The sequence below is a fragment of the Bos indicus x Bos taurus genome, chromosome 20 (assembly GCF_003369695.1).
Source record: "Bos indicus x Bos taurus breed Angus x Brahman F1 hybrid chromosome 20, Bos_hybrid_MaternalHap_v2.0, whole genome shotgun sequence".
Classification (NCBI taxonomy): Eukaryota; Metazoa; Chordata; class Mammalia; order Artiodactyla; family Bovidae; genus Bos; species Bos indicus x Bos taurus.
This window is the reverse complement of record NC_040095.1, coordinates 4,073,634-4,092,575: the sequence shown is the minus strand read 5'-3', so window position 1 is coordinate 4,092,575 and position 18,942 is coordinate 4,073,634. Positions and strand designations below refer to the sequence as shown.

Below are 18,942 nucleotides of genomic sequence, written 5' to 3'. Positions count from 1 at the left end.
GGCTCTTTTCTTGCTCCTCCTTGAATACCCATGGCTTTGGGCTGAGCTGACAATTACCAATATTTATAGTGCACTGACACGCGCTTAATCCTGAAGACAGCCCCGCTTCGAAGGCAGCAGTACTAGGCCCATTTTATACATGAAGAAATTGAGCCCAGAGAGGTTAAGCCACTTGCCCAAGGACACAGTCGAAGAGCAGCAGAGCCCCCCTCAAATCCGGCGCCAGACCGCGGCTACCACAAGGGGTGAGGGAGGGAACGAGGCCACCAGTCAATCATGATCGCAGGGCGGACGCGCGCCCGTCCCCTCCCCCGACCGCGGGGGCGCAGCGCCGGGACAAAGGCCCCGCGGCGGCCGGACGTCGGCCAGCCGGGTCCGCGCGGGGGGCGGGAGCGGGGGCCGGGCCCTTTAAGCTGGGCGGGCCGGCAGCGCGGGGGGCGGGCCGGGGGCGGGCTGGGGGCGGGCGGCGGCGGCCGGGCCGGAGGGCGAGCGGAGCGAAGGGCGGCGGCGGCGGCGGCAGCTCGCGCTCGGCCCGGGCTCCCGATCGCGCCCGGCCCCTGGTTCCCGGCCCGCGGCGGCGCGCCCCCGCAACCCCCGCGCCCGCCCCCGGCCCCGCGGAGGAGCGGCCATGCCGCCGCGGCGCAGCATCGTGGAGGTGAAGGTGCTAGACGTGCAGAAGCGGCGGGTGCCCAACAAGCATTATGTGAGTGCCTCGCGGCCCCACGCCCCCTCGAGCCCGGGCCCGGTCGGAGGCGGCCGGGAGCCCCCCAGCTCTGAAAACTTCTGCCTCCTGCTCTTTCTCCCCCACCGCCCCTGCGCTCCTCCGCCGCCCTGCTGCTGCGCGGCCCGGGTCTCTCCCGGCTCCTCCCTCTCCCCCTCCCCCTCCTCCCTTTTGCCCTGTTCAGCTCCTCCACCCAGTGCTCGGGCATCGCCCCTCATCGCCTCTTTGCGTGCCATCTCCCCCTTTCCCTCTCTCTCTTGTCCCCCAGTAGTCCCTCCCTTTCCATCCGTGGAGAAGTCTGGCCCCAGCCGGTGTAGGGAACGAGAGGCTGAGAGAGAGGCGCCTGTTTCTCAGGCCGCCTGCCCTGTCCCTCGTTGTCCGGAGGCGCTCAGACCCGCAGTGCCCAGCCACAGGTAGCCCCGCCGGGGATCACCAGGTTGGCCCCGTCCTTCTGGAAGAGGCAGCCTGAAATCTCTGAGAATGGATCCTTTCAGTGCCTGCACCATGAAAAGGTTTTTTTTTTTTTTTGCCCCTTCTCTCCAATACTTCTGTTTAAAAATGTATGAAAGTTTTTTCCTGGTATCTCCCTGGCAAAATGAGAACTTGTTTAGAGCTGGCGAGGACTTGAGAAAATGGGCCGGTGTCCTCATTTTGCAGATGGGAAGGCTGAGACTCTGGGAGGCATTGGGTTCTGTAACAAGGCTGAGCTGCATTTGGTTTTTCTCTGCTTCTGGAAGATGTGCCTGGGGTAGACGGTGACCTCCCCCCCACCTCGCCCCCCCGCAGATGGGAATGGATTCCCTCACCAGCCTAGGAGCTCAATCTGTGGGTTCAGAGGGCCCTCAGAGGGCCTCAGAGGTTCTAGATGAGGACTAGAGGGGCTGGGGGGTGTTGGGCCCTGGGGAGGCCTCTCTGCAGGAGGGAAGGGGCTCTGGTGTCTCTGGTGGTGAGAAGGGGGCAGTGGCAGCGCCTAGTTGCAGAGAAGTTAACCGGGAAGGGAAAAAAGAGCAAGAAGGAGGGAAAAAAAATCCTAACAAAGAAGTGTAGAACAATAAAGAGCAAGGGGCGTTGGCTGGCTAAATTCAGCTCCTTGACATCTCGGCAAGTCCTCTTTGGGTCTCTTGTCTTAAGAGGCTCCTTCTTTTAAGATAGATATACATGCCCTCCACAGATAGTCTACACAATTCTGAAAGGAGATAGCCGGGAATCCACTCTGCACTCCCTACAGAAAGGCTGTGCTGTGTGAGCCTGTATTGTTATTGGCTGGGCAGCCAGTTATTCAAGCCTTAGCCAGGCGGTGGGAAGCTATTTCCTGGACCTGTGGCATCTTTAAATAGAGTGAAGTTTCCCTTGATTCCAAAGCTAGGTTAAACTGTCTTTTTTTTAATCCCTTATTTATTTATTTTTAACTGTTTCAAATGCTGCCAAGTCTTGGTTTCTTGTTTGAGCTTGTTGACTGCTTAACTGAGTTGCCTCTTTGGTATACAGACAGTTTTTACCAACTTGGCAACAGGAGGAAGTCTGAAAGTCTCCATGCTGCCTCCCCCCAGATCTGTGAGCCACCAAGAACTGGGCGTCATCGTCCACGCTCCTGTCCTCTCCTATCACATCAGGTGCAGGTTCTTAATTAAGCCCACTTGACAGATGAGAAAACTAAGGCTCAGAAAGGTGAGGTCCTATGCCTGAGGTCACAATCAGGGCGAAAGAGGGAATGTAAACCCAAGTCTGTTCAACACCAGAAAGTGTTTTCCACCAGGCCACACCATTTTGCAGATTTCATGCCCCATAGTTTCCCTAAGCAGACTCCCCTCAAAGACTAGGAAATCTGCCATCATTTGTGATCACTCTGAGGCTTTTCATTCTCTGCTTAGATCCCTCCCTACCAGTGTTTTGGAGGTTCTGCAGCTCTGAAGGGCATCTTTCTAAGCCTTCAACCACTTTTTAGGGGCCCCTTCAGATAAATCTCTACATATTAACATGGATTTCAGTTTAAATCTTGACATCACAAGTTGCTAGCTTGTGACCTTGGTTTCCTCATCTGTAAAATGGGGGTAATGGTGCCCACTTCTTAGGGGGAGAGACCTTGTGACTGGCAGGGTTGACATTCCATAACAGCTAGCCGCCTGCCCCCCTGCCCTGTGGTATCCATGTCACTTTGGTTGGGAACGTGCCGACGTCATGTGAGGAGGATTTCACCGAGAATTTGTTTTTCTGCATGTGGGTTTAGTCACTCTTGTGATTCAAAAGGGCCCCCTCCCTTCCAGGCAGGCTTTTGGGTTTATCAGATGAAGAGGGGTAGCGAGTTGAACTGAAGCCTGAGTCATCCACAGGAACAGAGAAAATTAAGTGCCTTGATGGCAAGAAGCCCACCAGAAACTGCCAGTGATCCCCACTTGTTCTCCAGTCATACCTGCCTCCGCCACTCTGGGAACTGGGATGGAGGTAGCTGTTGGCATGAGCCTGAACTTTCTCCCCACGTAGTGTCCCCTTATCTGCAGCTGGCCCAGCCGCTCTGGAGAGAGAGCATGAGCAGGGGAGTTGGCCCGTCGCGGGCTCTGCCACTTCCTGCTGTGCCACCTTGGGCTGCTGTACCTCTGTTTACCTCTCTGAGCCCCACCTTCTGTATCTGCAAATTGTAAATACTGCTTTCCTCCAGAGCAGAATTTCTAAACCTTCACACTGTCGATATTTGGGGCCAGATCATTCTTTGTTGTTGGGGGCTGGTCCTGTGCATTGTAGGATGTTCAGCAGCATCTCTAGTTTCCACCCCTGAGATGCCCCCCATAGAGCGTCCCCCTCCCTAATTATACCAAAAATGTCCAAAATGTCCCCACACATGTCCCCCAACCTCTAACCCCCTGCTCCAACGACTCTATGAGAATATACAAGTCAGTTACGGAGGGTTCCCCACCACCTGCTCCCCATTTGCAGCTACTTTGATCTCCTCTGCTCATAGCTTGGTTGCCTGAGAAAGAAAAAGTCATAGATGCTATATCTTTCCAGCTGCACCTGGAGCTTAGGGCTGCCCATCAGGACTGGGCTACTTGTTCCATCTGAAATGGCATCTTCTCCATAATCAAGGCGGCATCTTTATTAGGCCTGGTCCCAGCCTCCTTCACCTTATGGGCAGACACATCATCAGTGGGCCCAAGGGCACAGCCAGAGGCCACATTTGGAGAATTCAGGCACAGAAGCTCCCAGGGCCTCCGAGATCCCAATGGATGGGTAGGGATTATTGTTGCCAATAATATCAACACTATTATCATTTGGAGAGGACTTCCCTGGAGCCACTGCCCTCTGTCTGTTGGCCTTTCTCTGCTGGCATCTATCCAGGCTTTCTGAATGAATGGAAAGGGGGCTTTCACGTGTGACACCCTGAGAGACGCTCCCAGCTAGGTTATCTTCCAGCTTGAGGGGAGAAGGATGTGCTTCCTGTAGGTTTTGCAGGTTTTATTTGAATTGTCCCAGTTCCGGCACTGGAGAGGGAGGTACAGAAGCCTTGGGGTTGGGAAAACAGTCTCTGTTAGCAGGGGCCAGGAGACACTAGCTTGCTCTGTCTTGAGATCTTTAGATGTTAAGAAGAACAAGATGCTAGGAGTTGTTATAGAAGCAATAATCTTAATAGCTGAAATTTAATTTGTTGCTGTGGGCCAGGCATTAGATGAGCTCTCTGTGTGTTCATATTTAGTTATCAGAGTGGTCCTTTTAAATAAGTACTTTTCTATTATCAGATCAGATCAGTCGCTCAGTCGTGTCCAACTCTTTGCGACCCCATGAATTGCAGCACGCCAGGCCTCCCTGTCCATCACGAACTCCCATTGTTCACTCAGACTCACGTCCATCGAGTCAGTGATGCCATCTAGCCATCTCATCCTCTGTCGTCCCCTTCTCCTCCTGCCCCCAATCCCTCTCAGCATCAGAGTCTTTTCCAATGAGTCAACTCTTTGCATGAGGTGGCCCAAGTACTGGAGTTTCAGCTTTAGCATCATTCCTTCCAAAGAAATCCCAGGGCTGATCTCCTTCAGAATGGATTTCTATTATACTCATACATAATTTTAAATATACAGATACATGGAATAAGTTAAATATCTATCTACCATCCAGCTGTCAGATCTTTACATTTTTCCGTAGTCAAGTCATTTTTATTTTTTAAGAAATAAAATCTTGCAGCTGCAAAGCCCCCTGCGCATTCATCCCAACAAGCTCCCCTATAAAACAAATCACAGTATCCTACATTTGGCGCTTGTCGTTCCCGTGCACACTTTAAAAATAACCAACAGACATGATTTTTTTAATTCACTAGCTTTATTGAGGTATGATTTACATACCATAAATTCACCCATTATAAGTATACGGTTGGCTTATTTTTTAAAGAAATGTATAGAGCTGTGCAGCCATCATCTCAATCCAGCTTTATCATATGCCCATCACCCCCAGAAAGATCCCTTGTGCCCTGTGGCAATCACTCCCCTTGCCACCTAGGTCCTGTGTACCTTTTAATGTTCTTACCTTTTCAGCACTCCCCAGGATCTTATATGGAAAGTTTTAAAAACTGTACAAAAACATACTTTTGCGATCTATGTTGGTATATGGAGCTCCAGTTCATTTCAACTGCTGCTTCACATTCCATTTATGAATATGTTTGTGTTGGTTCATGCTTCTGGAGGAGACTTTTAGAATGCTTTCTTTTAGCTGCTTTGTACATACAGCTCAGTGTGGGTCAGACCCAAGGCTCAGACCCAGCTTACTGGGCCTTGGGCTTTGTGCATTTTCAGCTGTGCATTCAGTGTCCCTGGGAGCGGTGTTTGTGTGTCTCTTTGCTCTGGGTCCTTGCTAACACTCTGAATTGTCAGACTTCTTGTTGTGGCCCAGTTGTGTCCGACTCTTTGTGACCCCACGGACTGCAGCATGCCACGGTCTGTGTCCTTCACTATCCCCTAGAGTTTGCTCAGATTCATGTCCACTGAGGCAGTGTTGCTATCTAATCATATCATCCTCTGCTGCCCGCTTCTCCTCCTGGCTTCAGTCTTTCCCAGCATCAGGGTCTTTTCCAGTGAGTCAGCTTTTCGAATCAGGTGGCCAAAGTATTGGAGCTTCAGCTTCAGCATCAGTCCTTCCAATGAATAGTCAGGGTTGATTTCCTTTAGCATTGACTGGTTTGATCTCCTTACCATCCAAGGGACTCTCAAGAGTCTTGTCCAGCCCCACAATTCAAAAGTATCAGTTCAGTGCTCAGCCTTTCTGGTCCAACTCTCACATCCTGTACATGACTACTGGATGGACTCACATCCCCTACATGACTTTTTAGTGGGTACAGAATAGTATCTCATAGCAGTGTGTATTTGCATTTCCCTGCTCTCTAGTAAAATTAAGCACCTTTTCACACCTTTCTCAGCCATTTGAGTTTCGTCTTCTGTGAGTTAATTGCTTGTTTTATCTTTTGTCCCCTTTTTCAGTATATTGAGTTATTGGTTTTCTGTTAATTTATAGGATTTATTTATACACTTGGGATCCTGGTCCTTCATTAGTGTTCCTGTTTTCCCCTTGAAACCAGAGGTTCAGAGTGGTACAGGCACATACCTGAGGTCACGCAGCAAAGCATGGCAGGGTGGGGATCGATGTATGTGTACTCAGCAGCCCTGTGATCCCACCCCTGAGCCAAGTGACCTTGGGTGGATCATTTAAGCCTCCAGGCCCCAGCTTCTGCATCCTGGCCTTTCCTCATCTCACTGTCCGCCTAGCCTGGATTGACGAAGCACAAGCTGCCGCCAGCCCTTAGTCATTGTCACCCCAGGAAAGCTCTAGGTTGATTGTGCCCCTGGAGTGACGGGTTGGCAGACCCTGTGCTCCTGGCTTTGAGACCTCCCTCCTCACTTGCCATGCTCTAAGAGCCGAGGGTCTCTCCTCTGAGCAGCTGACTTTTGCAGGATGGATCATGCCCATATGAGGCATTATCAGCATTCTTGTTTCAGTCTATGGGAGGCCACTGGCTGGCAGGCTCAGTGGTCTGGAACGAACTGTGAATCTGCTGCCCAAATTAGCTACATTCTGCTTTCCAGCCTCCCCCGCCCCTCCCCCCAGACATCCTGGCACCCCATTTTGCAGAAACATGCAGGGCAGGCCAACAAACTTGAGTGAAAAGAACTTGGGCGTCAGAGACAAACATTTCTGCCTTCAAATTCTGCACAGTCTTGGGTGACTCACTCAACCCCAGGCCTTAGATTCTGTATGTGTAAAATGGGGACAGTGTCGCCCTTCTAGGATGATTGTGTGCTTGTTTAGATAATGTATGCACTGATCCGTTCTCCATCCCTCCTGCGGAGGGATAACTGCCAGCTCCTAGCACGTTTCTTACGGCTGCACCATTGCTTCGTGAAGGAAGGACCTGACTCTGAGTTCTCTTCATGAGCTCCCAACCTGGGTGACCTCGCACAGCAGCTCCCCGAGGGTCTGTAAAATAGGAGCAGTAATGGTGCTTACCTACAGGGACTCGGTGCTCCTCACACGCTGCTGAGCCTGATGCCTTCTGTAGAAAAGGCACTCAATCGTTGGCCGTCATGAAAACTACTATTAATGATAGTCATTGCCATGATCCACCTCTCTGCCTCTCTCCTGCCTACTGCCCTGGGGGCCTGCGAGTGTTTTCTCTACTCCGGGTGCTGCCACAGGCAGGGCACTTGCTGTCCTGAGAGAGGCCCATGAGCGAGGCAGAGCCCACCTGCCTTCCGTATAGGTGGGTTCTGCGCCCTGTCTGTGGCACACAGTTAGTGCCCTCAGGAGACGTTAAGGCCCCTCGGGTAGGTTTGATTTGTTTGTTTGTTTGTTTCATTGGCTGTTGGCTTTGTCAGCCGTGCTGTGCCATCCTGCTCGCTCTGGTCCATGGCTGCAAGGAGCCAGGCCCCTCACCTCACCTGCCAGGTCATCCTCAGCCTGCCAGTCTTATACTCTGGACCCCTGCACTTGTCTGAAGATCCAAGAGGGTGAGGCTATCATAGCTTCATATTTACTTAAATGTCACTTTAGTTCAGACTTTGAATCAGTGCCATTCCTTGCTCCTGGTAAGCAAAGAAAGTGCACCAAACGGCCTGGGTTCAAATCCCGGCCCGGCCACCTCCCGACAGTGTGACTTCAGACAGATTACTTACCTTTTCTGCACCTCATCTCTGTTTCCTCATCTGTAAAGTGGGAATAATAATGGTGGTTCCAATTTCATTGGGCTGATGTGAGGACGGAATGGTCCTGGCACACAGTAAGGGCTTAATAGCTCTGAGCTATATTAGGAGTGTACAAACGTAGTATCATTTATGATAGTAAAAGTTGGAAACCACTTAAACACCCATCAGTAGAGAATAAGATAAATAAAACACACTATAACCTTGAGCTACAAAGAGCTAGAATACCATCGAGATGGCAAAAATGCGTTCCATCTTCTGTCACGGGAATGTAAAATAGCAAAACCAGTGGCAAAACCACGTGCTCAGACTGACTCCCACCTGGTTACAAATGAAAGCTGAAAAGATGCGTCGGTGAAAGCACAGAAGCATAGCTCATGAAATATATGTCACTTTCTTTTTGCTCATCTGTGCATTTCTCTGTTTTCCAAATGTTCTGCGGAGAATCCATATTCCTGTTTTTAGTTAAAAATTTAAAAAACAGCAAATGCTCACTTTAAAAGAGAAGCAGTGCCAGGCCATGGCAGCTCCAGCCAGGTTCCCAGGTTCCCACATCCCCGCCCCACTGTCGTGTCCTGAAGCTGCAGAGTTCTCCAGCTCCTCCGAGAGCCTGTTCTCTGCAGACAGGCTCTGGCCTCCGAGACTCTCCCCTGACTCGTCCCGCGGAGTTGGGGCTCTGGGTGTGGCTTTCCAATCCTTGAGCCCAAGAAGTGGCAAGAGATGAGTTCACAGTTGCAAGACGGAAGAAAGTCCAGAGCAGATGCTTTTCTGGTTGAAGTGCTCCTTGCTTGGGAGCCAGGCCCTCTGCCCACCGGGAGGCCTGGGGTCTCCCACCAGTCGGCTAGTGGGGGAGCTGCTGCAGCTCCCCAGGGGCTCTTATATCGCTAGTGCTTATACTGGATAGGTTGGAAGGGTCTGCACCATGAGGTCATAGGGGCACCAGAAAGGTCGTTCAGGTTAGAGGTGTGCCCCACACCCACTCCCCTGGACGGATCGTCCATTGGCTTGTCACCCATCCGGAGGTGCACAGGCGGCGTCACACAGCAGAGTCATCACACGGCCAAAAAGGCCTAGCGGACTGTTCCCATGCACGGACGCTCGTATCCTGTCGCGAGTCGTCCATGCTTTTTTCCGTGAAGAAAGAGCTCTGGGGAGGCGAAAGGTCTTACTTGGTGGTGTGACTCCGTTTTCTCCTTCCCCTGGGAGGCCAGGGCCAGCTGCAGGTCACTGCAGCTATGAGAAGGGCAGCCGCCAACTGAGCGTCCTGTCAGCCTGGCGGGCGCGAGGCTGAGGCGTGCGCGAGGCTGAGGCGTGCGCGCCCTGGCCCACGGCGAGGAGGCCTCTTCCGGAGGCCGTCAGGGTGCGCGCGCCTCTGCGCCGAGACTGGGCCCGGGGCTGGTTCTGTTCTTCACTCACTCTGGGACCTCAGCCTTCTCCTCTGGGAAATGGGCGGCTTTGGCGGGGAAGTTGCATGAGCTTTTGTGCAGAGTGCCTGAGGGCGCTGCTGGCACGGCTGTACCTTGGTGCTTCCTGGCCTGGGGTTGTGCCCAGAAACTGGGGCCCTGGGGTTCCTCTCAAGCCCTTGTCAGTGGGGTCACCCAGACCAGGGTGGAGCTGGCATCCCTGCCCTCTGCTGGTTTGTGGGGACTGGCTGATGCGATAGACGGGAGGCCTGGGGTCTCCCACCAGTCGGCCTCTGGGGAGGGGCTGGTGCCACTCCTGAGGGGCTCTTCCTGGAGCCCACAGGCCCGAGCTTTGCTGGAAGCCATCCTCCTTTGGTCCCATTTTCCAAGCTGCAGGTGTTCTCTCCTCATGATTGCTGGCCCAGGTGCAGACCTGCAGATAGGAGATGAACCCAAGCCTGGGGCCTTTTTCATGTAGCGAAGGGACAAGGGACCAGAGGTGCATCTACTCTGTGTGTGTGTGTGTGTGTGTGTGCACGCGCGTTTAGCAGTTGGGGAAGCAGAGCTCTCCTGCCAGCTTTTGCAGGCCTCTCTCCGGCCGTCCCAGAGCCTAGGGCTGCCAGATTTACCAAAGAAAATACAGGATGCCCAGGGAAATTTAAATTTCAGATAAACATACAAAATTTGGGACATACTTATACTAAAAAATCATTCATTATTTATTTGAAATTCAAATTTCCCTGGGCATCCTGTGCTTGATCTGGCAAGACTGCTAAAACTACCACTTTCAATAAGACAACTACCAAGAAACGATCATACTTCGTGATTCTGACAGTTCTTAAGAATTCACTGAACACAGGTAAATCCCTTCAGGGGCCAGGCACTTTTGAGCAAAGAGATGACACCCAGATGTGCAAAGTGGGGATTCAGACCTCAGGGAGGCCAGTGTCCTGAGAGATAGATGGATGGCAGTTTAGGACTAGTCTGGCACTGAGGAATGAGCAGGGGCCTGTGCCCCTGGGTTCTGGGAAGCTGGACTTGGAGAAGGCAGCACGGTATCCAAGGCTGTTCACACGCCATAGGAGAGACGCTGCCGAGTGGCAAAGGGTAAAGGGCTTCAGGCGGAGAGGACAGAGGACAAGGAAGCAGCAGCCCTGGCATCTGGCATGTTTGCAAAAAGCAGGAGAGGTTTGAGTGATGGAGATGGAGCTTGATGGGTGGCTGGGGGCCCCAAGGGTCTGGGGGTTTCTGACTGGGCCAAAACCCACAGAAGAATAAAAGCAAAGGGGACTCCCTGACAGTCCAATGGTTAAGGCTCCACCCTATTCCTACCCGGGCCCTGAGTTCAATCCCTGGTTGAGGAACTAAATTCCCACAAGCCACATGGTGCAGCCTAAATAAATAAACATAGACTCTACCTTTAAGAAGGCCATGCCCTGCTCCTCTCACTTCCCCCCCGCCCCCCCACACACACATACACACGCACACACACACCCAGCCAGTGCTCAGAATCAGAGGTGTCCCAAATGAAAGTTGCTGGAGAGGTCAGGAGGAGCTGGGACTCAAAGACACTCCCCCAGCTTGATGGGTGGGGGGCACACCTTTCACAGGAGAATGGAAGGGGCAGACACACAACAAACCTGGGAGGCTAGAGGGAGAGAGCACCTGTGCACAGGAGGACTGGACACCTGTGCACAGGGGGACTGAACACCTGCCCACAGGGGGACTGAGCACCTGTGCACAGGGGGACTGAGCACCTGTGCACAGGAGGACTGAGCACCTGTTCATAGGAGGACTGAGCACCTGTGCACAGGAGGACTGAGCACCTGTGCACAGGAGGACTGAGCACCTGTTCACAGGAGGACTGGACACCTGTGCACAGGAAGACTGAGCACCTGTGCACAGGAGGACTGAGCACCTGTGCACAGGAGGACTGTGTGCAGACAGGAGAGATGAAGTCAGAGAAGGAGTGGAGGATGGGAAACAGAGAGGGGTCTGTGAAAGCCAGTAGGGCTTCCCTGGCAGCTCAGCAGTAAAGAATCCCCCTGCGGTGCAGGAGGCATGGGTTCCATCCTTGGGTCAGGAAGATCCCCTGGAGATGGGGATGTAACCCACTCCAGTATTCTTGCCTGGAAAATCCCATGGACAGAGGAGCCTGGCAGGCTACAGTCCATGGGGTCACAAGTCAGACATGACTTAGCAACTAAACCACCACCACCAACACCATGAAAGCCAGTAGGAATTCTGAAATTTGGGAGGGATTAAATAACTCCGGATTAGTTTGGTTCTCAAGACTTAATAATTACTTATTATTGTTATTATTGAACAGCTTTCATTTACTCAAGTGCTTATTATATGCTCAAAAGCTTTTCATGCTTTATGTCGCAGAATCTGAGCAGCAGTTCTGTGAGATAAGGAGTATTACTCAGGATTCTTGGGTAGCAAGTGACAGAAATGAACCTAGCTAACGTAAGCCAGAGGAAATGTATTGGATAAATGGCTCTGGCAGGACTGGCTTAGCCCCCCATCACAGACAGGACCTGGCCAGCTGGGGCCATCCAGGGAGTTGAAACTGCCAACAGGCATCAGCATCACGAGAAGCAGGCCCCTGCTCCATCCCTCGGTCCCTGTGGCCACTCATGAGTCCAGTTCCAGGGAGAGAGAAACTGATTGGCCCAGCCGGGTCACCTGACCCTCCTTTGGTTAGGAAGGGCGAGGAGCTGTGATAGACCGGCCCACCGAAACTGTCGGTAGTTGTTGTAGGGGACTTGGGGTGCTGTGTTGCTGGAAGAAGTGGGGCATGGCGCCCGAATGGGTGGAAACAATAGATGTCTGCTACGCAGGCACTGTTACTAGCCCATTTCACAAACATGGAAACTGAGGCTCAGATGAAGTACTTTGCCCAGGATCACACTCGGCTCTGCTGCCTGTCACTGAATGTAAAGAATGGTACACTCAACTCGCCACCACCTCCACCCCTCAGACTTGCCTTTAAAGCACATAAGGATAGGATTTTCTGTTCCGCTTAATTAGGCAGAATTGCAGGGACCCCCCTGCCTGCTCCACTGACAAAGAAAGCCAGAAGCCCACACACTGGCGTCCCCGTTTCCTCCTTCCTGGCCAGGGTGTGAATCAGCAGCAGTGGCGTTGGGCCATCCTTGGCTGCCAGTCAGTTGCACAGATGTGGTTTGTTGTCTGCCCCGGGCCAGGCCTGGCCCCAAGCCAAAGAGAGGCTGAGATGACCAGGCAGCCTTTGTCCTCACAGAGGTCACCATCTGTTTAGACCGTGTCACTACAACGTAAGGGCTGTGCTGGGGCCTGCTATAGGGCCATGGGGACAAGGCAAGGGGCCGAGGCCTGGCTTGCCTGTGCCCCACTAGGACAGAGAGGCGGCATTCTGAGCTGGGGTCCACAGGAGATGGATGTTCCCGGACAAGGAGAGCCAGCTAGCAGAGTTCTTAATACGGGAAGAATTTGGAGGGTCCTTGGACTTCGAAGGGGGAGGAGTACATCTTTATCATCAATAACCTCCAATAGCAATTTAGCGTTGCTTTCCTTTATGAAGACAGCGACCCTTGGATATTTACTAATGCCTGTGACTTTGTCACAGGTGGAAATTCACAGGTATTCCCACTCACTTTACAGTTGTCTCATGGACCCCAGTAGATCATTTACACTTACCCCTGCTTCAGAATCATGATGCTTTTTGACCTACTGCTGGATTTTGTTACTTATTGCATTAATAAAGTGTGTGTCTATTCATTGTCTTTTTGAAACATTTTTATTCAGTATTAGTTTCATTTGGAATGTTACATGCTTTATTCATTTTTAAGTTATTTTGAGAAGGGGACCATAGATATCATCAGATTGCCAAGAGGCTCCATGGCACATACACGCAAAAAGACGAAAGACTTCTGGGTAGAAGTGTCAGAGTTTGGGCTTGGGAGTCAGGCGGCAATTTGACCTGGCCCTGCTAGTGAGTGGCTGAGTGTGTGACCTTCGTAAGTGACATGACTTCTTTGTGCCTCAAGTTTTTCATCTGTAAAATGAGGGTAAGAATAGTACCTACTGTGGGTTATTTCCTGTAAAGGGTTTAGAGCAGTGCCTAGGACATAAAGTACTGAATAGTTACCTGTTAGTATTATATTTATCATCATCATCATTCTCATCCCCTAACGAATGATGTGCATTTTTAATAAGCAACCTTGGACGATGTGACATGGGTGGTCTGGAATGACCTCACCTTGAGAAACAGTCTCTAAATGGACACACCCCCTCCTAAGATTTAAAAGCAACATTCCCTGAAGATTTATGTATTCGGATGTTTAGCAGTGTGGTGATTAAAATAATATTGAAAATAACATCAGTGCTTATCAGAGGCATGATTAAATAAATGGACTACTGAAGATCCTTCAAAAATTTTTCTCAAAGAATTTTTAATGAAATAGGGACTCACTCACCATATAACACAAGTGAAAAAGATCATATATACAATGTGATCTTAATTTCATAAACTAACGTATAGAAAAAGGATCTGGGAAGAAATACGCCCAAAGCTTCATCTCTGGTGGTAGAAACATGCATGCTTGTTAAGACCTCAGACTCTGCCATCAGACTTCATTACCAGCTGGATGGAACAGGTTACTTCACACACTGGGTCTTACTTTCCACCACTGCTGAGTGGAAACAGTAATGCAGTGTAGCCTCGTAGGAAACACGATGGAGACCATTGGTGGTTGTGAGCAATTACATTGTTTTATATTTTTATGTATTATGCCAGGTGTCTCTAGAGGGGAGAGGACTGGGTTAGGACCAGAGTCAGGAAAGCGTCCTGAAGGGAGGGAGAAGGAGGGACCCCGCTTCCCCTGCTCTGTTTTTTCTGTCTCATAGACTTGTATGTGAAGCCCCAGAAGCTGGTGAAAAAGTCCACACAGGGGTTCACATCAAGGCTAGGAGGAAGAATATGCTGGGTGAGGAGACCAGCAGGGCACAGGTACAGGGGTGGCCAAGGAATCCACAGAACCTGACCTTTGGGAACCACATGCAGTTTCATGCAGGAAAAGGGGCTCCTTGGATGTGCAAAGTTTGGTACCCACTTATGCAGCCTCCCCTCCTTTATCTGGGGTGAGAATCCCTAATCCTCTTCTGGTACCCCTAATAGATGGCTGTCCCCAGGGTTTGAGAACTCAGTCCCTCTACATTCTCATCTGTTTCTTTTCTCCCTCATGCCCTCAAGCCCAGGGGGATAGGAATATGGAGCTGCACTTACATGGAGGGGGCAGATGTTTAAGGCGTATCCTAGACCGTCTTAATTGGCCTCTATCTACCTGTCACCCAACCAGGGCGTTCAGCTTAGATGCTTCCTACTGGACCAAGCCTGTCTCAGTGCTCCTGCATTGGGTCTAGTTGTCTGTTAACTTGTCTCCTCTCCACTAGGCCCTGAGTCCCTCACAGTCCAGGACCTGACCCAGAACAAGTCAGTTCTTGTTCTTTCAATGAACCCTCTTAGTCCCAAGGTCCCATGATTCTAGGGTGATGGCCATGGATGGCATCCTTCAGCTGAGACAGAGTCAGATGCCTTGTGTTGACCCGTTCCTGCCACCAGACCAAGCATTGTGTCATAGTCGATAAGGCACAGGCCTTGGAGGCAGCCAGGCCTGGGTGTAAATCCTGGCTTTATTACTTTCTGCCTGTGCGGTTTAGGGTTTGTTACTTAACCTCTCAGAACCTCAGTATCTTCTTCATCTTTAAATAGAGGAGTCATACCAGTAAGTGACACATAGCAAACCCTCAAGAGTCCAGTGGACATGGATGGAATACTTTAACACTTTGGGATGCTACAAGGTCAAACCGTATGAAATTGCCAGTTTTTGACTTAACAAATGGCAATTTCACTTAGTTCAACCTAATAATCTAGTTTGATTTGGGCCTACGGAACCCACTCTGCTTGCATGGCAGGGGATTAGGGGCCACCACTCTACCAGGCATCTTATCGAGATTATCCCTTTACAACAGCCCTGAGAGACAGGTAATACTCTTCCAGTCATCCCTTGGTATCCATGGGGGGCTGGTTCCAAGGCTCTTGTGGATACCAAAACCCATGGATTCTGGAGTCCCTTATATACAGTGGCATAGTGTTTGCACATAACCTTGTTCAGTTCTGTTCAGTTCAGTCGCTCAGTCGTGTCTGACTCTTTGTGACCCCATGAACCGCAGCACACCAGGTCTTCCAGTCCATCACCAACTCCTGGAGTTTACCTAAACTCATGTCCATTGTGTTGGTGATGCCATCCAACCATCTCACCTCTGTCGTCCCCTTCTCCTGCCTTCAATCTTTCCCAACATCTGGGTCTTTTCAAATGAGTCAGCTCTTCACATCAGGCGGCTAAAATACTGGAGTTTCAGCTTCAATATCAGTGCTTCAAATGAACACCCAGGACTGATTTCCTTTAGGATGGACTGGTTGGATCTCCTTGCAGTCCCCTTGTGTATCCTCAGCAAATACTTTAATCGTCTCTAGGTTACTTATAATACCTAATACAATGTAAATGCTATGTCAGATCAGATCAGATCAGATCAGTCGCTCAGTCGTGTCCGACTCTTTGCGACCCCATGAATCGCAGCACGCCAGGCCTCCCTGTCCATCACCAACTCCCGGAGTTCACTGAGACTCACGCCCATCGAGTCAGTGATGCCATCCAGCCATCTCATCCTCTGTCGTCCCCTTCTCCTCTTGCCCCCAATCCCTCCCAGCATCAGAGTCTTTTCCAATGAGTCAACTCTTCACATGAGGTGGGGCCAAAGTATGTAGATAGTTGTAAATACAATGTAAATGCTATGTAAATAGTTGCCGGCAAACAGCAAATTCAAATTTTGGTTTTTTGGAACTTTCTGGATTTTCTTCCTCTTTCTTTTTAAATCTGAGCTTGGTTGAATCCACAAAAGCAAAGGGCTGACTGTATTAGCATCCCCACTTACCAGATGGGGAAACTGGGGCTCCTAAGTAGCTTGCTCAAGGAAGTATATAGCCAGGGTTGGAACCCAGGTCTGTCTGAGTCTGTGGCTGTTTGCTTTGCTGCTGTCTTGAGACGGGGCTGCCTGTCTCCCCGTGGAGTGGCAGGAGAGCTCCCAGCACTCTCTTGGACCCCCTGACCTGGGGGCTGGCAGCTATAGACTGAAACTCCCTGAGCTGCTGCTGTGGGATGCCACGGTTCTTGTTCTGGTTTGGACAGTTGGCTTCTGCAGTTTCTGCTGCAGTGTCTGTAGCTTTGGTTGGGGACTGTAAGGGGCATTATGGAGTCAGACAAACCTGGGTTTGCATTCTGGCCCCCTCCTCAAGCAGCGGTGTGGCTTTGGACCCACCATCAGTTCACCATGCTGTGAAATGGGATGGACGGTAAGCCTCACTCCGTAGGGCTCCTGAGATCAGAGTGAAATCCTGAGGATTTCACAGGTGTTCATTAGTGTTGGTCCTCAGCTGGAGAAGCCCTGTGAATCCCTCCAGATTCAGAGCCTCTCCAAGCTCCACCAACAGAATTAGCTCCTCCTCCACCGTGCTCCATCAGTGGCTGTAAAGTGCTCCCTGAGGGCCTGTGGCCTGTGAGAGGATTCCACCACTCTCTTCTCTGCTGAGTACCTACTGTGTGTCAGGCACTGTGATGGGCCCTTTAGGTGTGAACCAAGACCCCAGGTAGCGCAGTGGTAAAGAATCTGCCTGCCAGTGCAGGAGATGCGAGATCCCTCAGTCAGGAAGATCTTCTGCAGTAGGAAATGGCAACCCATCCAGTATTCTTGCCTGGGGAATCCCACAGACAGAGGAACCTCGTGGGCTCCAGTCCACGGGGACACAAAGAGTCGGACACGACTGAGCACACACTCAGTAAGACCCATGGGACCGCATGTCCCACCGTCCTGGTTGATTTCATGGCTGTGCCACATGGCACGCAGGAGCTTAGTTCCCTGATCAGGGGTTGGACCCGTGCCCAGCCCCCTGCAGTAGAAGCACAGAATCTTAACCACTGGACCACCAGGGAAGACCCCCACAGCCCTGGTTTAGATCTTAACTCTGTCACGTGCTGGCCGTGTGGCCTCGTGCCAGCCAGTGTCACCACTCCCCATGCCCAGTCAGCCAAGTAAACTGGCCGTTTGGATTCTTTTGCGTTACTCAGCTTCATCCCTGCTGCCTGTGCGCTTGCACACAGTGGGTGCTCCAGGTGGCTACCCAGTTCTCCCCGTAGGAGAGGCGCTGATTTAAAATCTCTCAGCTGCATTTCCTGCATTGCCCCGGGCTCCTCTGAGGCCTGGCAACCTGGGCCATCTCCACGAGCCCTCAGTGCTTGCCCTGGAGGCTTTCCTAGAAAGCTAGCCTTCAGGTTAGTTTCAGCAGAGCCTGGGCTCCGGCTGCCAACACCTCTGCTTGCCATTGGAAAGTTCCCCGTGCCGCTCCGGCCAGATGTGTGCAAGGCCATGAGCTGGCAGCCAGAGGCCCGGCTGATGCTGCAGACCCGGTCCAGCGAGAGTTTCCACCAGCTCTGAGTCTCCGTCTAGAAGAACAGAGGGGCTGGGCCCCCTGGCCCTGCGAGTGGGTCATGCCCATCCTCTGGGTGAGACCCCAGCAGTGAGGGAAAGATGGGCTTCAGGGAGGGCAGTTGATTGGATTTCACAGCGAGACATTCCTGACTTTTCCCTTTAACATAGCTTGTCTCGACAGATTTGAGTCAGCCTGGAGGGGGCTGGGGGACAGGCTCAGCCTGAGCCTCTAGGGCCCCATCTCTGACAGAGTTATTAGTGATTGCTCTCGCAGCTTCCTGTAAGTCAGGCTGTGTGCCAAGATTCTGCCCTGCATTAGCCTGTTGAATCCCTAGCCAACCCTGTAAAGTAGGTACGACTGTTCTGTCCATTTTACAAATAAGAAAATGGAGACTCAGAGCCATGAAGTGACTTATGAAGTCCCACAGCAGCGGTAAGCTATAGAGCCCAGAATCACACCCAGGTACCCGAAAGCCAGTGCCTTTTTTTTTTTTTAATGGCATTAAAGAGTAGTTGTTAATTTTAATTTTTGATTTATATGCATGCATGCAGGAGGATTCGGAGAAGGCAATGGCACCCCACTCCAGTACTTTTGCCTGGAAAATCCCATGGATGGAGAAGCCTGGTAGGCTATAGTCCATGGGGTCGCTAGAGTCAGACACGACTGTGCGACTTCACTTTCACTTTTCACTTTCATGCATTGGAGAAGGAAATGGCAACCCACTCCAGTGTTCTTGCCTGAAGAATCCCAAGGACGGGGAAGCCTGGTGGGCTGCCACCTATGGGGTCGCACAGAGTCGGACACGACTGAAGTGACTTAGCAGCAGCAGCAGCATGCAGGAGGATTCCCTTTTTGGTATCACATTCTGTTAGCTTTTGTGCGTGTATAGGTTCTCATAACCACCACCCCAGACAGGAAGAATGAGCCCATCACCTCCTAAGAGTCCCCTCGGCTGCCCGGACTCTTGGATGATGTGAAATGCTGCCTCCACCCGCAGTTGGAGTTGCTCCTATGCTGTTCTCTTATTCTCCATTGCCTGTCCAGAGAGGTCTCGGGGTGAAGAGTGGACCTCTCTCCCAGGCTGGGCCCTGTGCCTGCATTCTTCTCTGTAACAAA

The 18,942-nt window shown here is 51.4% G+C and overlaps 1 protein-coding gene across 3 annotated transcripts in view; it reads left to right on the top strand.

Moving 5' to 3' along the window:
- The first annotated feature begins 587 nt into the window (after nt 1-587).
- The window catches only part of SH3PXD2B (SH3 and PX domains 2B), a 121,989-nt gene continuing 103,634 nt past the window's right edge, over nt 588-18,942 (top strand). For 2 of the 3 annotated variants that reach the window (XM_027520491.1, XM_027520489.1), the window contains exon 1: nt 588-703. In XM_027520491.1, coding sequence (XP_027376292.1) covers nt 629-703 — 75 coding nt within the window. In that variant the 5' untranslated portion in view covers nt 588-628. The remainder of the gene's footprint in view (nt 704-18,942) is intronic. The other variant, XM_027520490.1, reaches the window with a different exon arrangement.